This window comes from Talaromyces marneffei, chromosome 3, assembly GCF_009556855.1.
Source record: "Talaromyces marneffei chromosome 3, complete sequence".
Lineage (NCBI taxonomy): Eukaryota > Fungi > Ascomycota > Eurotiomycetes > Eurotiales > Trichocomaceae > Talaromyces > Talaromyces marneffei.
The window spans coordinates 186,506-201,603 of NC_072350.1; the positions used below are offsets into that span (position 1 = coordinate 186,506).

At 45.5% G+C, this 15,098-nt stretch overlaps 6 protein-coding genes across 6 annotated transcripts; 2 read left to right on the plus strand and 4 right to left on the minus strand.

The window, feature by feature from the left end:
• Positions 1 to 260: 260 nt before the first annotated feature.
• Positions 261 to 2,028, minus strand: EYB26_003822 (uncharacterized protein; the record flags this gene model as incomplete). The annotated part of the gene is made up of 2 exons (XM_054263116.1): positions 261 to 1,404; positions 1,472 to 2,028. 2 exons carry the CDS (start codon positions 2,026 to 2,028, stop codon positions 261 to 263), a joined length of 1,701 nt encoding a protein of 566 aa, XP_054119091.1.
• Positions 2,029 to 3,101: 1,073 nt separating this feature from the next.
• On the minus strand, positions 3,102 to 4,691 carry EYB26_003823 (uncharacterized protein; the record flags this gene model as incomplete). The annotated part of the gene is made up of 2 exons (XM_054263117.1): positions 3,102 to 4,140; positions 4,195 to 4,691. The coding sequence occupies 2 exons, from the start codon at positions 4,689 to 4,691 to the stop codon at positions 3,102 to 3,104; spliced, it is 1,536 nt and encodes a 511-aa protein (XP_054119092.1).
• A 1,489-nt stretch (positions 4,692 to 6,180) lies between these two features.
• On the plus strand, positions 6,181 to 6,711 carry EYB26_003824 (uncharacterized protein; the record flags this gene model as incomplete). The annotated part of the gene is made up of 2 exons (XM_054263118.1): positions 6,181 to 6,374; positions 6,438 to 6,711. The coding sequence occupies 2 exons, from the start codon at positions 6,181 to 6,183 to the stop codon at positions 6,709 to 6,711; spliced, it is 468 nt and encodes a 155-aa protein (XP_054119093.1).
• An 885-nt stretch (positions 6,712 to 7,596) lies between these two features.
• EYB26_003825 (uncharacterized protein) lies at positions 7,597 to 8,573 on the minus strand (the record flags this gene model as incomplete). The annotated part of the gene is made up of 2 exons (XM_054263119.1): positions 7,597 to 8,261; positions 8,327 to 8,573. The coding sequence occupies 2 exons, from the start codon at positions 8,571 to 8,573 to the stop codon at positions 7,597 to 7,599; spliced, it is 912 nt and encodes a 303-aa protein (XP_054119094.1).
• A 613-nt stretch (positions 8,574 to 9,186) lies between these two features.
• EYB26_003826 (uncharacterized protein) lies at positions 9,187 to 10,454 on the minus strand (the record flags this gene model as incomplete). Its single annotated transcript, XM_054263120.1, has 4 exons — positions 9,187 to 9,335; positions 9,403 to 9,777; positions 9,835 to 10,164; positions 10,226 to 10,454. 4 exons carry the CDS (start codon positions 10,452 to 10,454, stop codon positions 9,187 to 9,189), a joined length of 1,083 nt encoding a protein of 360 aa, XP_054119095.1.
• Positions 10,455 to 12,004: 1,550 nt separating this feature from the next.
• On the plus strand, positions 12,005 to 15,024 carry EYB26_003827 (uncharacterized protein; the record flags this gene model as incomplete). The annotated part of the gene is made up of 7 exons (XM_054263121.1): positions 12,005 to 12,340; positions 12,412 to 12,472; positions 12,530 to 12,952; positions 13,143 to 13,347; positions 13,760 to 14,318; positions 14,384 to 14,742; positions 14,811 to 15,024. The coding sequence occupies 7 exons, from the start codon at positions 12,005 to 12,007 to the stop codon at positions 15,022 to 15,024; spliced, it is 2,157 nt and encodes a 718-aa protein (XP_054119096.1).
• Positions 15,025 to 15,098: the final 74 nt, after the last annotated feature.

The following is a 15,098-nucleotide window of genomic DNA, read 5'->3' on the forward strand; positions in this document are numbered from 1 at the left end:
TTGGTAGAGTATTTTATGTTCTAATAAATGCTTCTTTGAGTTCTTATACATACCGCTCTTGTCATTTTATATTTGTGTAGCTGCGATCTTACATGGACATCTACATGTAGGGCAAAGTAGGATTGGAGGTCACAGTTACCGAGATGCAAAATGGAGAGCCGTTTGCCTTTATGAATTCTATAGTTCATTAATAGACCTTTCAATTTCACTATGACTCCATCACTAATCACGGATTGCTCTGATATATCATAAAATAACACTCATGGCTGCTTGGCTAGGAGTTCCTCAGAAGGAATAGGGGGCACATCTGCAAAATCAATGTAATAGCCGAGATTACCTCGATTTACATCCTCAATCGTCCATCCATTACCGATCCAGCTTAGCTCATCTTCTTTCTCTACGAGTTTGTACTCGTAGTCTTCCCACCGTGGATGTTCAAGAGTCTTCATGGCATGGAGACTGCTCCCAGGCCACAACCCGAGGATTTTCCCATCAATTTTATACCAACTTGTGCAATTGTCAACGTGCACTGTCTTTGGAAAGTACTGATCCAAATGGTTTTGCCAGCTGACCAATGCACATTCCTTGACTTCCATCGACTTGATGTTCTCGCGGCTGATTTTCTGTACGGCCCTCACCACGTATCCCATTACCGATTCCAGGATCAAGAGAAGTGAGCCACCGCCAGTGGCTGAGTTAGGACCACCGACAGTGAAGTAGTTTGGAAATCCTGGAATTGAGTGAGATAGGTAAGCTGAGGCTCGTTCCTGCCATTTCTCAGAGAGGTTTTTATTGTCTTTTCCAATGATCGGAAAGCGAGGCTTATAGCTACAGTCAAACCCAGTAGCGCAAGCAATTGCGTCTACGATCCATTCCTTGCCATCTGTAGTAACCACTCCTCGTTTGGTAATGCGCGCTATTGGTGTCTTCACTAGCTCAACATTATCTTGGGCGAGAGCTTCCAGATACCCGGGGCCCGGAGTCAAGCGCCGACAGCCAGGTGTGAACTGAGGTTCGAGAGCTTCATACACGCCCTCCTTGGAGGCGAGTTTGGCGCGCATGTTATCCTTGATTTTTTGCGTCGATTCTTCTTCTTCGGAGGTTCCAGGGAAGAGACATGGGAAATCTTTGTTGATGAAACTTTCCATTTCTCGCCTATATGCCTGATAGTATTCAGTGTCGGATTCAAATCGTTGCAATTCTTCCTTAGTGTAAGCGTAGTTTCCAGACTCTGCACTATTTGTTAAGATGTTCTCAGTGAATGTAGAGCCGAATGGCTGGCTGATCCAGGTTCCTCCCCTAATGAAATTATGCACGCGCAGACTTTTCTTTTGAAGATGCGGTAGAATTTGGATTGCTGAAGAGCCGCAGCCAACCAGCGCAACAGCTTGTCCTGTATAATCCCTGAAGTCCGAATTTCATTCCTGTTAGTAACCCATGTACCTAAAGGGCAGAAAAGGATACTACTCACCAAGTAGTGTCCCAATTCGCAGAATGAAGCAGTTTGCCCTCAAACGCATCAAGACCCTCGATATCTGGCCATTTCCAGTTGTTGAGGATCCCTACAGCACTGATAACTATCTCTGCCTCTGTCTCCTCCTCTTCAGATTCTCCAGAAGGTTTAGCATTCATTGTCTTCACCATCCATACGCCCTTGTTATCATGCCAAGTAGCGCCAACAACCCTCGTATTGTACTTTATCTTCTCGGAGACCCGATACTTGTTGGCAACGCCTTTCACGTATTCTAAAATCTCGGCTCCAGTGGAAAAGAGCTTCGACCACTGTGTGTTTGGCTCAAATGAATATTGGTATACATGACTGGGTATATCGCAAGCAACTCCAGGATAGCGATTTTCAAACCAAGTCCCTCCCAACCCGGCGTTCTTCTCGAAAATAGTGATTGTGACGTTAGGTACATACTGGAGAAGACGGATATACAAAGCAATTCCAGATACTCCGGCTCCAATGATGACAACTCGAACTGGACGACCACTGTCTATGGGCTTTTGTCTTGTATTTCCGTTCATTGTGAGAACGTGTAATCAAGAATAAGGAGAACTTCAGGTATGGATATTAACACTGGAGAGTTGTCTAATGAATCGCAATGACCGAGGTGGGAATACTTAAAATCTTTAGATTGTGAGTGATATGTAAGATTTACTACTGTCTCATTATCAAAACCTTGGCCGACACTAGGTATCAGAGTCAATTTGACGGCGGCTCGATCTCATGCGATAGGCCAACATCGGCCATTTCGAGCCAACAATCACACCATGATAATACGGCCAATTCATCGATTCTGGGGAATAGCCTTATCTTTTATCATTATTCTACACACGAAACCTACAAATACTAATCATTTAGCGTATCTAATAACAATTCCGGATTAGAGGGCTCTAGAGATGATGATTTGTGATCATATCTAGTAGAAATGATACAGTGATTCCTGCATTATCCAGCCAACTATCGATATCTGTAGTAGATTGGATGTCTGGAACGAACTACAAGGTATAAATGGGCATTTACGCGTTTATACACTGAAGCAACCTGGATGCATACCTAACTATTCTATCGAAAATGATAGAACTATCTCACAAAAAAAATGGATTTTAGCCTTGATATCGTGGCGTAGGTAACTCTTGTCGTAGAGTGTCCTTGACATGGCTTGGTAGTCTAAACGTATTTTCGAGACCCATTCGGAAGAAAGAATCTAGTCTAAGTAGACCCAACCTCATGGTATCAAATACAACACTTTGCTCCCTCATAATTATTACCCATTTTGCGAGAATAGCTAATAACTCTTTGGCGAGGAGCTTGGTGGGAGCTTGAATGAGAAGCAACATGATGAAATTTGACAAGACGGAAAAGCAAGCCGAAGACCCTATTTCAATATCAGGTTGTTTGCATGCAAGGAGGCTAAACATTCCACGAAGAGATCTGGAAAGAAATAAACTAAAAGAATGGGTTGGACTTACACGAATATGAAAAACCATTGCAATCGTAAGACCCGAGCCTTTGAGCGTACCCCAACGTGCGATTTGCACTATTAAGGCAGTTCCGATATGTTTCTTCAAAGTTTATAGGGTTTTCACCTACTATTTCAGTCATGCTTGGGATATGGTCGACCCTGATATCGTTCTTTGGGGCGGTACTCTCTTGCATCCGAAAGGTACGTTTCTCGAGCCACCAAGTTGCTTAGGGGTCTCGTTATGGCTCGCCAGATAAGAGTCTCTAAAGTCAAACATGCCAATTTCAGGTGGGACGATGAGCCTGCATGAAAGCAAAAACGGGGCTCTGCATCTAAGCCATTTTCTGGGGCCATTTGAATAGGTGTCCTTGATCTCCAATGATGAAGCTTTTCCAGCAACTCTTTCCCCGCTACCAATGAAGCAGAGAAATTGGTAGCTAACCTCTTGGTTGCACCCATGGTAAATAAAGATTTGTGTGTGTCATAGGCAATCAATGAGAGCCCGGCCAAGTACTTGAAATCACGTCCGCCGTGACAGAACGGGCAGGGTTTTTGATGAGCTTGCTCTTCTGCAGCAGTTTCTTCAGCTGGGCACCATAAATGGTCCATCTGAAAATCATTATCTTCTAGGGGGCTGACATCCCAGTCATCATCATTTATTAACTGAGGCATTCCAAGTAAAAGAGGTCTCCAAACGGCTTCGGAGTAGACTATCCACCATATTCGGCGGCGAAGCCGCTTTTCCCACGCAGGCATGGGCCAACTAGAACAATCCATATGAAGCCCAAGGTGATGACTGATATTCACAGTAGAACCTACCAAAGACCATTTGCTGGAGTCCTCCGCAGACGCGGTTCTAACATGGTCTTGGGGCGTCTGGAGATAGATCAAAAGAGCTTGTAGGAGGTGGAGATTTGGTGAATGCATTTGTTTTATAATTACTTGGTACGCTATCTCGCGGAGTTCTGTACGTGGGAATGGGGTATTGACATTACAAACATTCAGCATGGGATCGTATCGGCTAAATGGCTCCGCTGAAACGTAAATGGCGGCAAGAAGATACGGTGGAAGTAATTCGGTTACTTTGATTTGGGGAATCAAGGTTTCCGTTCTTACTTTCAGATGGCTGCGAGACAGAACTGGAATGTTGGGGAACCTGTATCTGAGGAATCTAGTGAAGTGTTAGAAATTCCCAATCGGAGGGGATCCAAGAGGCAAAACCTACAACCCAATCAACTGCGAGCCCTGTTCGGTGGATATCAGGTTTTCGAGCAATACATCATGAGTGTGATAGATTGTGCCTTCTGGCGATAGAAGGGTAGGAGACCTGTTCATATGAATCAAGAAATTCGCCGGAACACAAGACTCTTGCTCATCGTGCGAATAAGAACTTGTCAACTGCCGATACTGAAACTGTCCGAAAACTACTTTTCCGTCCTCCGGGAAAAGCATATGCTGAAGAATGTATGGATCCATCTCACCGGATGGTCCGAAGTACTGTGCAGAGACACTACCATCTGCCGAGTCAAGCTGTTGAATAGGATGTCCTTGAGCAAGGAATCCCGTGACGTGCTGGGCTGGGTTTGTTTTAGCGCGAGTCTTTGATGGCGAAGGCGGGCGAGAAGGTAGTTGGAATGAAGGATCGAGTTGGTAAGAGTTGATGTCATCTAGGGTCATTTCTTCGCTTCCCAGGGGAAACGAGGCCAACGTAGGGTCCAACATTGTGAACCACATGTCGTGATGACCTTCATGCTGTAGCATATGTAAAACGGCTGCATCTTCACCGACGAGCGCAGTATCGCATGAACTTGAGGCACCAGGATCAGAAAGTCCCAAAGCTAAAGAGGGATTGTTCGGGTCTTGAGACCAAACACAGAAAGTCGAACCGTCATTACCATTTGCCCGATGATCTATGGGAGAGGAAGGCCGCGAACGCGACACGGAGTCATTGCCAGCTTGTCGGATCTGTCGACGCCGTTTTGCTGGAGGTTCATCAAAAGTACAGGCTGTTCCCAAGTCACGGCAGACCTGGCATGGGGGTTGGTCCTCATAAATGCATGCATGCTTCTGGCGACGACAGACATCACAAGGCCGGTGTTTATGCAGTTATATGTGTTAGGTCAACAGCCTGTAATTTGACAGTCCTTTGGCAAAGCGCTAGTCGTGAGGAAAGACAATAACCTCTTCGATTGACTTTAGCCGAAGGCGGCCGACGACGGCCGATGCGAGTCCTTATCTACGATATGATTCTTGCTTCTTGCTTCTTGCCCGGGCAGACGTGGGACTGTGTAATCGCCTCTACTCTGTGCGTTGTCTAAAGAAGGCGAGGCCGAGGAAAGGAGATATCCCCAACGAACCAAGAGCACTCTGGATTAGTCATTCGGCTCATTTTTTAATCCAAGCATCCCTTGTTACTTATTGAATCTAGGCAGGTTTTGCGTTATCGCGGGGTTCTACTCTATAACTAGAGGATTCAAGGCACGAAAAACAACTTTTAATAGGACTACCTAGCGAACTAGCTACCGACTGATTTAGAACTTCTTTGGAACTTTTTTGCAACGGCTCCCACTAGGGCTAGATGAAGTTCGAGCACGCTTTGCCACCGACGTGTAACTTCTACCATCGGTCTATGAATACAGTTAGTATTGATTCAAGGCTGGATTCTGGCTTTGGACTTGGCCTCAAAGTTCACGACCACGTTTTGTACCATCGTAGTGAAATTATTCCACTTCTTGGTCTGCTCTACCACCAACTTGTATTTCGAGAGGCTGGGTCGTTTTGTGCGGGGGATCCAAGTAATCCATTTATCTATCTAACCAATGATTATGAGATGCTACTGGAGAACCCCAAAATTCTTTATTGTATCCTGCTCATAGATGTAGATCGATTCCTTCAGACCGTGATAAAGCAGAGTCCCAGTGTTGTTTGCCATATTCCCACACAAATCGTTTGTATCAGTATGACTTTGTTTGATTGTATCGTATATCCCAGGCGCCATATCAAATGTTCATTATTATTGCAATAAATGCAAACTCCTTTAATAATAGAAACCCTGAATGGCGCGTCATTTATGTTTGCCTAACTATCTTGTCACATACCTCCCGCCATGACTATGAATGTTCTAAATTTTATCTTCATCAGCTTCTTTGTCCACACCAATTAATACTTGCTTCTCCCAAACTCATGTTTCCCTGTTTCCACCTTCTTCGATATGTATGAGAATATCTGGTATCGCGACCTAAGGGGTCGGACGTTTGAAATCGGCGAAGATGATACAGAACAGAATGTTAAAGTCGTGGAGATGTTGACAGAGGGTTTGGACGAAAGCATGGCACAGATGCTCGTCCGTGCTAATGGGCGTATCCAAGAAACTGGCACCAAGGTTATGGTGTTGATCAGTTATGAGTAAGTTATTTTCTATCATCAGCTTTTGAAATAATACTAACTGCCTGTCTTCTTTCATCATAGTGTAAAGCCTGACGATTTCGATATCGACGATTTGGAGGATCTCCAGGCAGATGTCAAGTTCCATCGTGGATTAGAACCCGATATCATCGATCTGCTGTTCAAGATCGGCCATGGCCCCGGGCGCATCGACAGCTGTTTTTACGAGCAAGCAGAGATTTCACCATGCCCAGGAGGCTTCATATATCTCGATGCTATGGAACAGGTGCCGGGTGACGATGTTGAGGAGATCATGGATGACCTGTCCGACAAGGAGCTACTTAGTATCAGGAAGTAACTTGCTTACATACTAAACGAACTGGGGAAGATCAAAGTGACGATGGGGGTCAACATCCTAGTTTCTTGCAATATGATAGAATGAATGATAAATTGTGAGTTTCTTTCGATAGAATCTGATTATGGAGAAGAGCAGACTCACATTTGCCGGATAGATATTTGGTTGACATTACGCATTGGTCGTACCATGACATTGGTGAGGAGATCGGCATGAATAGTCCCTATGTGATGGCATTTGGATTGTGGAGGGATCTAGTCTCAGACGAGGAAGAATATCCTTGAAAAACTGTGAAAGAAGGTGAAGTGAAGAAGGGAATAAAAGACGACGAGGAGCAGAGGGGCTGATAGAGGAGATGAATAGAGGCAAAGAGTTCTTCTCTGAGCGCGCGCCATACCTAGGAGGCTCGCTACCAGCAGAAATTCCGCCCAAATCTCTCCCATGTTCCCTGGCTATAACAATCAAAATGTCTCTCCCCATATCTGCATCGATAGTTTATGATACTATATCGATATATTAACACGAAATGCTCATCATAAATCCTCAAGTAGATTAGTATATTTCATATCTAAACTTCGTTCGTAAGACGAGCGTGACATCCGACTTAGGGCCTGGTAGTTGTCGGCATCGCGCAGTGGTCAATAGATTAGAGATGATCACAAAACATGAGAATATCAACATATTCAATATTATGAATATAAATATTATTGTTTCAGACCTCAAAAAGTCAAATTCAAGGCTGTAACCGCTTGCTATGAAACCTACCACCCTAACAGCTTGCCTACCCAAAAACGCTTGCTATAAGATGCAATCATGAACAACCACTGGCTGAACGCAAGAATAAAATTTCCTCTCCCTTTCTAAGTTAACACCGTTTGATTGACTCCCTTAATATAGCTCAGCCAATGGCCTGGTATTCGGTGGAAGCTCCTGTGGTTTAGGCGTCGGAGGTAGTTCATATAGTGTTTTAGCTGATGACGATGACATTGGGTATCCCTTTGTCGGCGCTATATCCTGAAGTTTAACGGCTCGTTGCCGGCGACGACGGTGGTGGAAATATAACGATATGAAAGCAAGAAGAACAAGCACTAATACGCCCGCACCGATCCCGATGCCTGTCTTGGCTGCGACTGATAGCTCTGAAGGGCGGCTGGTGTTAGGGGTGTGTATTTCGGCGGTTGAAGTAGGCGACGTAGTTGGGGTTGGGGTTGTAGTTGCGGATGCCATTGTTGTTGATAATGCTGATGATATCGATATCGTGGTTGACGTTGTGGATGTTGAGGATGTTGAGGATGTTGATGTTGACGTCAATGACGATGTGGACGTAGATGGAGATGTCGTTTTAGAAGTAGTTGACGTGGATGCCGATGTCGATGTCGATGCTATCGTTGTACTAGATCCAGCAACCCATATCGTGAAAAGATTCGAAGGAGCACCCCCAATGAACGTCTCGTTCGTTGGTGACTGGCATTTTCGTTCACTCTCATTTCCTCCACAGCATTTCCAGGAACCAGATGAACTGTCATAAACAACGTCGGGCAGACCAGTATCGGCTATAGTGCACCAAGAACAGTCAAGAAAATAGTAATTGAGACCGAACAAACTAGATATCACTCACCACATCGATTTGAGCACGCCGAGCTTGAGCCCTTTTCCATAAGCGTCCCATCTGAGCAGCCGGCGGAATAGTATCCACTCCCACCGACATTACTATGAGAGGTATATGCGCAGATATTGTCAGAAAGACAAAAATCTCCATCTGCGCAACATGAGACGACTGGATTCGTCTCATTGATGGGTCCACAGGGGCTTGAAGCTGGTATATAGGCCATGCCTGACGGCCAGGCGCAGCTATATGTTGTCATGATGGGTCGTCAAGATGTAATATCGAAATATCGAATGTCAGGAGGTTCGAAGACTTGAGGACTCAATAACCACAACTAGATAAAAACTGCAGTGTTCTTCATCAGTCGTTGCTGTGTCATATGTTGTGTGAAGGTTTTTCCCACGACGCTCGTTGCAGAGCAGATCATAACTAAAATGTGTAGATCGAGCAGCATGGTGGAGAGACCCATGTTTAATATTCTATGACCGAAAAGCGCTTATGGATATATTATTAGATTTATTCGATACACAACGGAGTAAACTCTGCCTGTGCCGTATGTGTGACAGATCAAAATTAAGTTCTTGAAAGTCGAACTGTGAATGGTGGCACTCGGCGCTTAAATGCATCGCACTAGACGAATAGCTTCCATTACAACACAAAGAAATGGCGCTTAGGTATAATAGGGTCCAATTACATTGAATCTTCGGTTTTAGCCATTGTTTCTCTTACAAATGATAATGAATTGCTTGTTAGAGTGCTTGCATGCGTTGATGCCGAGCGATTCATGTTCTGGTACACAAGCGCTACCAAGAATAGGTTCACTGTTTGAGCCTCGAGCTAGAGCACATTCTCCGAGAACTACGCCCTTATTCTTAACCGAACAAAGCCTCTCGTCTTCCAGTACTCTCAGGATCAAAGTAGGGTCTTTCACCAAGGCTGACAACGCGATGGCCAGATCGTGGACCCTGGCCATCAATATCCCACGTAGCGGCATGGTACACTGATCTGTTATCCCAGATTGCTAAAACAGAGACATTGGCATTAGTATCTCAACTCCAAAATGTAAGTGTGTGTGGATGTGTCCTTACCAATGTCATTAGGATTCTGCCAACGGAAGCGCACTTGCAAGTCATGGGACTCAACAATGAGGTCAACAAACCACTTGAGAAGATGGGCGCTTTCTTCCTGGGAGAGGCCATTCACCTTCTGGCAATGAGTTCCTACTGCAAAAACACTTTTCCAGCCTGTGACTGGATTTGTACGAATTACAGGGTGCACGGCTCGTAGTATGTTGCCAACATTTTCGGGCGCACCACGGGGTCCCGGATGAAGTTCAAAATTCTTGTCTCGTGCAACTTCCTCGAATTTTGGTTGTGCATAAGTTGCAGTAAGGCCTTCCAAGAACTTTTGGTATGGAGGAGAGATGCGATCATATACCTCGTAGCCGGAGGCCCATAAAGTATCTGTCATCCCTCCCGTCAGCAATAATCCATATTGCTCAAAACAAGAAGAGTACTTACCACCACCCGTCTTTGGAAGTACGGTCAATCGTAGACTGGTATAGTCACTGGGAATAGGTTCAAAAGTGATATCACTGTGCCATTCAATCCTAGCGCTTTGGGAACGTGCATTGCGATGATTGTAAAGCTTCTCGCGCTGTTTAGAGCTGATGACACTGATTTCGTCGTCCTTCGTACCCTCTTCGCGACTAGAGTTGGCGATGGGGTGGATATGCAGGCCAGAGGTCTTGGGCTTTCCGGCCAGTTCACCCAGTCGCTGGTTAAGTTCCTTTTGTATTTCGTCGGTCACGTCATCTTGCTTTCGGAAGAATACGACGCCGCGGGAGGATACTAATATATTACCCAGTTAGCTCTTGTTTTGAGAAGGGGGGAAGCAAAACTGCCAACTGACTAGTATAGGCAAGATCACGAAGAAGGTCATCTGAATTAGGAGCTCGCAAGATCTCTGTAACCCTGGCGGTAGGATATTCTCGGCCGATGGTTGGGGTCAGATCAAAGTGCTCATACACATCGAGGGCACCGCTGTATTTGAGAGGTGTCTTCTTGAGGCCCTTTTGGGACGTGATATGCTCCCTGATTGGAATGGTAGACTCTGTCGTTTCAGTGACTGCGGGAGCCATGATTTAGGGCTGGAGGATAAGAGTAAGGAGAGATGTCAAGTACAATTGTATCTTATATTGCAGAGTTTGCTTTCAAAGGGCCGCGTTTTATTTGAAAGGTTGACAGTGTCTCGTTTTGTCCTTCGTGTCGGATTGTTGATGGCTATATATCCCCCTCAACGTCTTCCCCGCCAGCATCCTGATGATGCAAACACCCCTCACAAGCACGAATGGGTGAGTTTCCCTTTCCTCCCTCTTCTTCGCAATTGTGTTGCCCAGTAAGAAATTGCAAATAATTCAGCGTTTAGTGATAATCCTAGACCCTATGTTGTATAGAATAGGAGTTGTACCATATTAGACCAGATGGCGTCAGGAGTGGGCGGGGACCCGTATGCTGCGAATCTTATTGGGGCTATTATCTATGCGTCGGCCGTCTTCCCGAGCATCATATCTGCCTACTTTGAACCAGCGCCATCTAGCCCTAACATGGGCTTCGTGTGCGGGTTTGGATGAAGCTTAATTCGTTGTGTCTGAAGGTATCTTTCCTTGCAAGCGAAGAGCAACGGGGATGGTATGCAGTGACAGGGTTCTTTGTTGAAACTTAACGACAGACAGATTCAACCAAGCCAAGGCTATGAATCAAGACCAGGGTGTGGTATCTCAATGGAGGCCAGTATAGAGTCGGACAGTCATCTGGTGAGTCCGCCCGTTGGGTTTTAACTTGTACCGTAGTTCCTTCGGAAATGGTGCAAACTCGCCATTTCCGTAACAATCACGCCATATACAAAAAAAGTGAGGGCCTTCAATACTTCTGGAAGAAGATAAATTGTTCTGATTATAGTTGCTAGCCTTTCACCGATCGTTGACATTTCATAGCGCAGATCAACAACATGAAATCAGGTTACGAACCATGTCATGGCAGAAGGTCGCTTGGCTGCTGACCGGAGATTAATCTGGATTGGCTTCCTCATACCAGCTACTTGGATTCTCGGTTTTGGACACCTGAAATCAATCCATCCCAAGCGTGGGGGATTTCTCGTCGTTGTTGAGCGCTGCACTCAATTTGTTTCTCGGCTACGTCTTCTTTGCGGTCGCGTATCTACTGGTGTCTACATAGAGATTAACTTGTTGACGGGCCTCGGCAGGACATTGCGTCGCTGGTATTCTTGTTGGTATTCTTGCTGGTATTCTTGCTGGTATTCTTGCTGGTGCTCTGTGTTGGCTTTTTCAAGCTTGGATCTGGATTATTTGCTGCCTGTGAGGCGATCAAAGCTGATTATTCGGTTGGCATTACTCCTGCTTGTACCTGTACAGATACTTCGATTTGATCCATACCACAACCTATTGGGTTGATTTTAATCTATTTGAACAGGTACATAATGACTGGGATAGGGGACCCGAGTACGAAGCCCTAACCCCAGCCCTATACAGTCGTGAGGCTAACTTAGACCCAACTTTTCTTTGTCACTTTTAATTAATTCCACTTTCTCCTGCTTTCCATTTTCGATTTTCTTCAGTGCCATATTATTCTCGGTCGCATTGCACTGCTACATAGAACATAATAAGCCGACATGTCGTCACTGGATCTTCGAATCCTGGACGACACCGACGACTCCGTCAACAAGGTTATCGGTCGCTACTCTGACGGCAAAGCAGTGGAAATTCTAAGACGATACCTCGAGCCTGGTGGAGATCTTTCAATAGGAGAAGCCACAAAACTAATTGATGACATGCTTCCGAGTCCCGACGAACGCGACCTCCACTTCCAGCTGGGGAATTTTGGTTGTCTTACCTTGGAACAAGCACAGCAGATTCCATATGATCATCCAGCCCAGATGCGGTTTGCGAGGTTATTGCAACGCCTGCAGAGATCGTACAAGTTGAATGAAATTTGTTGCACTGATGAAGTATGTTGTGTCATGTTTGTATACCATCGGCGAGAGCTATGTGTTATGGCTGACAAAAGTCTTCCATATAGGGGTCCAAAATATATGCTAGCATGCACTCTTTTCGAACGGCAGTACAAGAGTGGTATGACCGTACGTTTGAGTTCGCGTCTCATAATTGCCGAATAGAGGATACTAAGATAACAAAAGCCGGGTTTGAGTCCGGAACCGATGAGGAAGCCTACTGGATCAACATAGCAGCCTTCATTGCACGTCTGGCAGCTTTGGACATCCTTGATGGCACACTGTGGGCAATATCCACCATGAAAGATGCTCTGGAGAGTGAACCAAGCGCAAAGTATTACAGGAGTTATATCAGTGCTGCGGCCTTATGGATTCTGTGTGCTGGTCAATGGCTCTGTAATGAGGTCTTGCGCCCACAGGAAGCTAATCCATGTGGTGCTGGAATTTGGGAAATCGAAGGGCTGTATACTGGGCCCACGCATGGGCTAGAGAGATGGGAATTTTGGCAAAAGGCTTTTGCTGCTGCAGTCGAGAATGAGCATGCCACTGATGAGTGTAAGAAGCTTGCGCTTCGGGCTGTGAATTTGATGGAAGGCCTCGCACGAGATGGTATGTGGTGATCTCGTGGGTTTTGAGTCGTTCCTTATTGTTTTATGCTGTGAGTTTCTGTCTTTGATAATTGTTCTAGCGTTTTAGTCTATGGTATCTCTCGCGTTCAACTGTGCCTTGTTTTCAAAGCAAAGAATAACACCATCCCTAATGCAACTAACTGTCTGTTTGTTAGGGCTAATAGTATCAGGCCCGATCGGAACGGATGCTCTGTCTCCTTATGGTCGCATATTTGACTACCTCGGTGAAAGTCCTCGCCTTTTGAAATCTGTTTTGGTTTATCTTCCTTCTATTGGCTTGCATATGCGATTTGGAAAATATGCCCGTTCAGAACGAAATAAGAAGAATGCTGAAATTCTCACGTTGGATGGTGACTACCTGATTGCCCACAATCTGTATGACGATTGCAACCATTGTGCATATTATATCACCTGTCAGATAAACTCGGCTTCAGATATTATTATCGATCGTACATGATTTTGGGTCGCGAACTAGGGCTAGTTGCCTCTTTAGGAAATTGTGCGTCTCAAAGTTCGATCATTTTCACCAAAAGAGCGAGCCCCGCAGAGTCGAACTTGGAGAACGCGTTTGTATGATTACTCGACGGTTCCTTGCTTTAGAGTTTCGGGGCTGAAATTATGACTTGTCTAGGACTAGTTAGTGCCTCACAGATGGCTTAGGATGCTGGTTTAGGGTCAATACCGAACACTCATTCTCTCCCCGAACTGAGATATTCACCTGTTTTGGAAAGGCAGCGGCCAAACTATTCAAACAGATTTCCCCGCATATATAACATTCACACAACAGCTCCTCAATACGAAACGTTCAAAAATATCTCACACATCCCGAAATCACAGTGCTGACCAACATCATTACTATGGGTATTGAAGATGCACTTCCCCGGAAGCTCCGCAGGAAGCTCAGAGAAGACCTGTTGGCAGCCAATGACGAATTCGTGCGAGACATTCCCAAAGTCGAGCTCCATGTGCATATTGAAGGAACTCTGACTGCCGAACTGAGGTGGAAGCTGGCTCAGAGGAATGGTCTCCAGGTGAAGTTTGGCAATAGCCCGGAGCTACAAAGTATGGAGGAGCTGAGATACGCCATGAATAGCGCGGAACCTAAAACTGAAGATGAGGAGCGCGAGTTCTTCTTCGCGTCATATTATGGGGCATTTGACACATTAAAGACCAAGCAGGATTACTTCGACCTGGCAATGAACTACTTCGAGACCGTTGCAACCATGAATGTTCGGTATTGCGAGGTCTTCTTCGATCCTCAGGGGCATACAAGCCGAGGTATCTCCTGGGATGTTATGATGGGAGGCTTCAAAGAGGCTCAGGTCAAAGCCCAGTGTGAATTCAACGTAAGTAATGCCACTCTGTCATGTATTGGGAAAAAAAAGACTCAAAGTACGACGAAATTATCTAGGTTTGTTCCTCGTGGATCATGTGTTTTCTACGCGATCTGTCCCCTGAGGACGCAATGGATCACTATATGGCTGCATTGCCATATCGAGACATGATTACCGGCATTGGACTTGATTCAAACGAATACCATCGACCTCCTTTACTATTCCAAGAGGTGTTCTCCCTCGCCCGACGGGATGGCTTCCGGATCACGATGCATTGTGATGTGGGACAGGATAACACCCACGAGCATATCCGACAAGTCGCTTCCGAGATGGGCGGGAATGGGGCGGATCGAATCGACCATGGGCTCAACGCAGCTGATAGACCAGAGCTGGTGGACCTGATCCTGAAGCGAGACATAGGCATGACCATCTGCCCGTGGGCTTACATGCGATATCAGACTTACAGCGAGCTCGGATCGAAAATGAGACTTCTTTTCGATGCAGGGATCAGACTCACCATCATAGTGATGACCCGGCTTTCATGGATGATGCCTGGATTCTGCATAATCTGTTGCTCACAAAACACTTTGGCTTTACTGATGAGGAAATTGTAACATTAGCCCAAAACGCCATCTCAATTTCCTGGGCAATGCAGTCGACCAAGAACCAAATTATGCGAGAAATCGATGCGGTATATAAACGCTTTTATCCAGATTGAAACAACTGCCAATCGGGTTCTTTGTTGATCTAGCATTCTCGGGTCCTTAATCTTCACGTCAAATATCGAGCTTT